Source organism: Eurytemora carolleeae, unplaced genomic scaffold (genome assembly GCF_000591075.1).
Source record: "Eurytemora carolleeae unplaced genomic scaffold, Eaff_2.0 scaffold682, whole genome shotgun sequence".
NCBI classification, from domain to species: domain Eukaryota; kingdom Metazoa; phylum Arthropoda; class Copepoda; order Calanoida; family Temoridae; genus Eurytemora; species Eurytemora carolleeae.
The window spans coordinates 164067-166970 of NW_019396724.1; the positions used below are offsets into that span (position 1 = coordinate 164067).

The window sequence follows — 2904 nt, forward strand, 5'->3', positions numbered from 1 at the left end:
TTTTTTAGAAGAATTACAAAATAAAAATTTATGGAAATCTTATGTTCCTTTGAACTCCCTGAAAGAAGAAACGATCAGAAGTCTGATCAAATATGATCAAAGTATAAAAGTGTAAAAAAAAACATTAATTACATTGTGTACAATTCATAAGCGTCAAAAAATATGTATAAAATTTAAAAATAACATCATGTCTGCCTAATATTATAAATAGGTAGAAAATTACAATGTAAAAAATTTTAGAGCAAAGCTCAGATTTTGTATTACAATTACTAACTACAGGGTGTCCCACGGAATGACAGTTGGTGAATATGTGAATAGTTTGAAATGTCTTCTTCCATATTTTGTAAAATTGTTTGATATCAAAGATAACACTAAAAATAGTATATGGTAGTCAAATTATAGTAAAATTTTTTTCAAAGTAAAAAAAGTTAGTTAAATTTTTGTACGAAATAAACTGCAGAAGTCACCAATATCTATGACAGCTTATGGAAAGACATTTAAAACTATTTACTTTTTGTCACCGTGTGACTCACTGTAAGTTGAAAAGATTAGAAAGTACTTGCGAACCATGTTAAAATTGAATATACAGAGTCTCTCGATACACATGACAGTTGAGAGACGACTTTAAGATCGTCTTCAAGAATCAAAAAGGAGCTTTCTATGGTGTGGTCAACAATTTATTCTTTTTATACATTTCGTCTTCAGATAGGTTAATAAGAATAAAAACGACCCTAATGTTATCTTATCTCTCAGCGGTCCTTCAAGAGACGACTAAACTTAAAATATTATCATTCAATTCACATTAAGACTGTTTTCAGTTCTATTAAATTAAAGATTTAAATAAAAATGATTCGACAAAACGTAGTTTCGTAGATTCATCTTAGATTTCAGTCTTAATAATCTCAATAAAAAAATCTACGAGAAGTTTAAAATCCGCCAAAAACGTATATATGACAAATGTATAAAAAAACGTGTACAATGTACAAACATTGTTAACTGTAGTATAGTTCAAATCATCTCATTTTTAAAATGGCAACAATTAACTTCTTGAAAAAGTGTACTGAAAACATTATATATATGAAGAAAAGTGCAAAATTTAATATTTTAAAAAATGTAAAAACACACGGGGGATTGGTAAAAATGATCCAGCATTTTTCTTTCTTTCGCAAATTGGAATGTTAAAAGTTAAAAATAAAAAGTAAGCTTTTTCATTGTTTTTTTTAGCGTTTCAGAATTACTGTTTATGTTTCTGATGTTTCATAATGTATCCATGTTTTTGTTTTGTTTAAGGCCACCTTTGAAAAATGACTAGACTAAAACAAAAATATTCATTACAATTTTAAGAAAAAATAAAAAAAAACGTAAAAATAACCCACCCCTTCACGAAACAATGAAGGATTTTTCTTTAAATCTAAATTTAACACCTTCATATAGAAGTTCTATTTTTTTCAAACTTTTTAACCGTTTTAGTTTTATCTAAAAATCTACTAGATGCACCAGGATCTCTTTAGTAACTTTAAATCACTAAAATTGTGATATTGATAGCTAGCACTGAAACAATAATATCTAACACGCGATAGAAATAACTAACTCGTTGATAGCTGACCATGATAGTAATTGCTAATACAATGATATTACTTCCTAACACGGTGATAGGAATAACTAACGTTGCGATAGAAATAGCTAACAATGTGACACATAGCTATCTAATTAGCTCCGCATGAACCCAGAATACACTTCACCGTGAGTTCAACACCACAACTGAAAATAGAAAAATTATAATTGGTTGGATTTTAATTAGTAGTTTTGTAAAAATGTCGGCCAATTTCTTTCTCGACTTTGCTTTGCAAATCCCAGTAAAAGTCTTTTAAAAGATTCAGTTATAAGTTGAACATTTATTAACATGGAGCTTTAATATATTTAGTCTTAGGAAGTCAATTAAATAATCAATTTTAGCAATTTAAAATTAGGGATATCTTTTTTGTCTTGATTAAACAAAGAGTTTATATCATTGAGAATTGTAGATAAAGGGTTGCTTGAAATTTCGTCAACATTCTCTTTAAACATTCTTTAAATATGATGTCATTAGCCGGGTGGTACGGTGCTACACCAAGTTTCAAAATCTTGTTTTGTTTAGAATTTAGGATTTAAGAAAAGTTTGTTTAGTCAATATAAGGAATTTAATCACACTTCAAAATAACGAACACTTCAAAAAAATTTATTTCGAATATCTGATGATGGCAAGGATATACTAATAATCTAGATTTTTTTTTATGTATTTCCATCATTTTTTTTAACCTCTTTAATTTAAATAACAATGATGGTAATGGTAATGGTAATAATATTAATAATAACACTAAAATAATAACAATAATAATACTAATATAATAATGATAAATAATACTTACATCTGACAGATGACCTCCTCAGGTCTATTACATGTTTCCATAATACACTTTGCTGTCAAAGTCCTCCCGCATTTCTCGCATTGAGCAGCGCTCGGTCCTTCCTTGCTCTGAAAGTAAGAGGTTACTTATAACATTTAAAATTACTTGCATCTATGGCAACAACATGCTTTCAGGTAAAAGTGATCATTACAAAATCTAGTTATATTTAGATTAAAGAGAGAGATAGAAATATAGATAAAAAACCGTACATTTTCAGACCTTCTTTTTACTTTTGTACTTAAAATTTTTTATTTGTTTATTATTCAGTCTTTCTTTCTTTCTTTTGCTTTTTCGTTCTTTGTACTTTTGTATTGCATTATTTATCTATTTATCTATTTATCTGTTTATCCAGTCTTTCTTTCTTTCTTTTTCTTTTTAACTATTTAACTATTTAACTATTTAACTATTTGACTATTTGACTATTTGACTATTTGACTATTTGACTATTTGACTATTT

General features: G+C 27.4%; 1 protein-coding gene across 1 annotated transcript in view; it reads right to left on the bottom strand.

The window, feature by feature from the left end:
* Window positions 1–664: 664 nt before the first annotated feature.
* LOC111707826 (uncharacterized) overlaps window positions 665–2904 on the bottom strand; it is a gene marked incomplete at its 5' end in the record, with an annotated part of 19851 nt that continues 17611 nt past the window's right edge. Inside the window, 2 exon segments of the mRNA XM_023480987.1 lie at window positions 665–1761; window positions 2409–2515. Coding sequence (XP_023336755.1) covers window positions 1707–1761; window positions 2409–2515 — 162 coding nt within the window.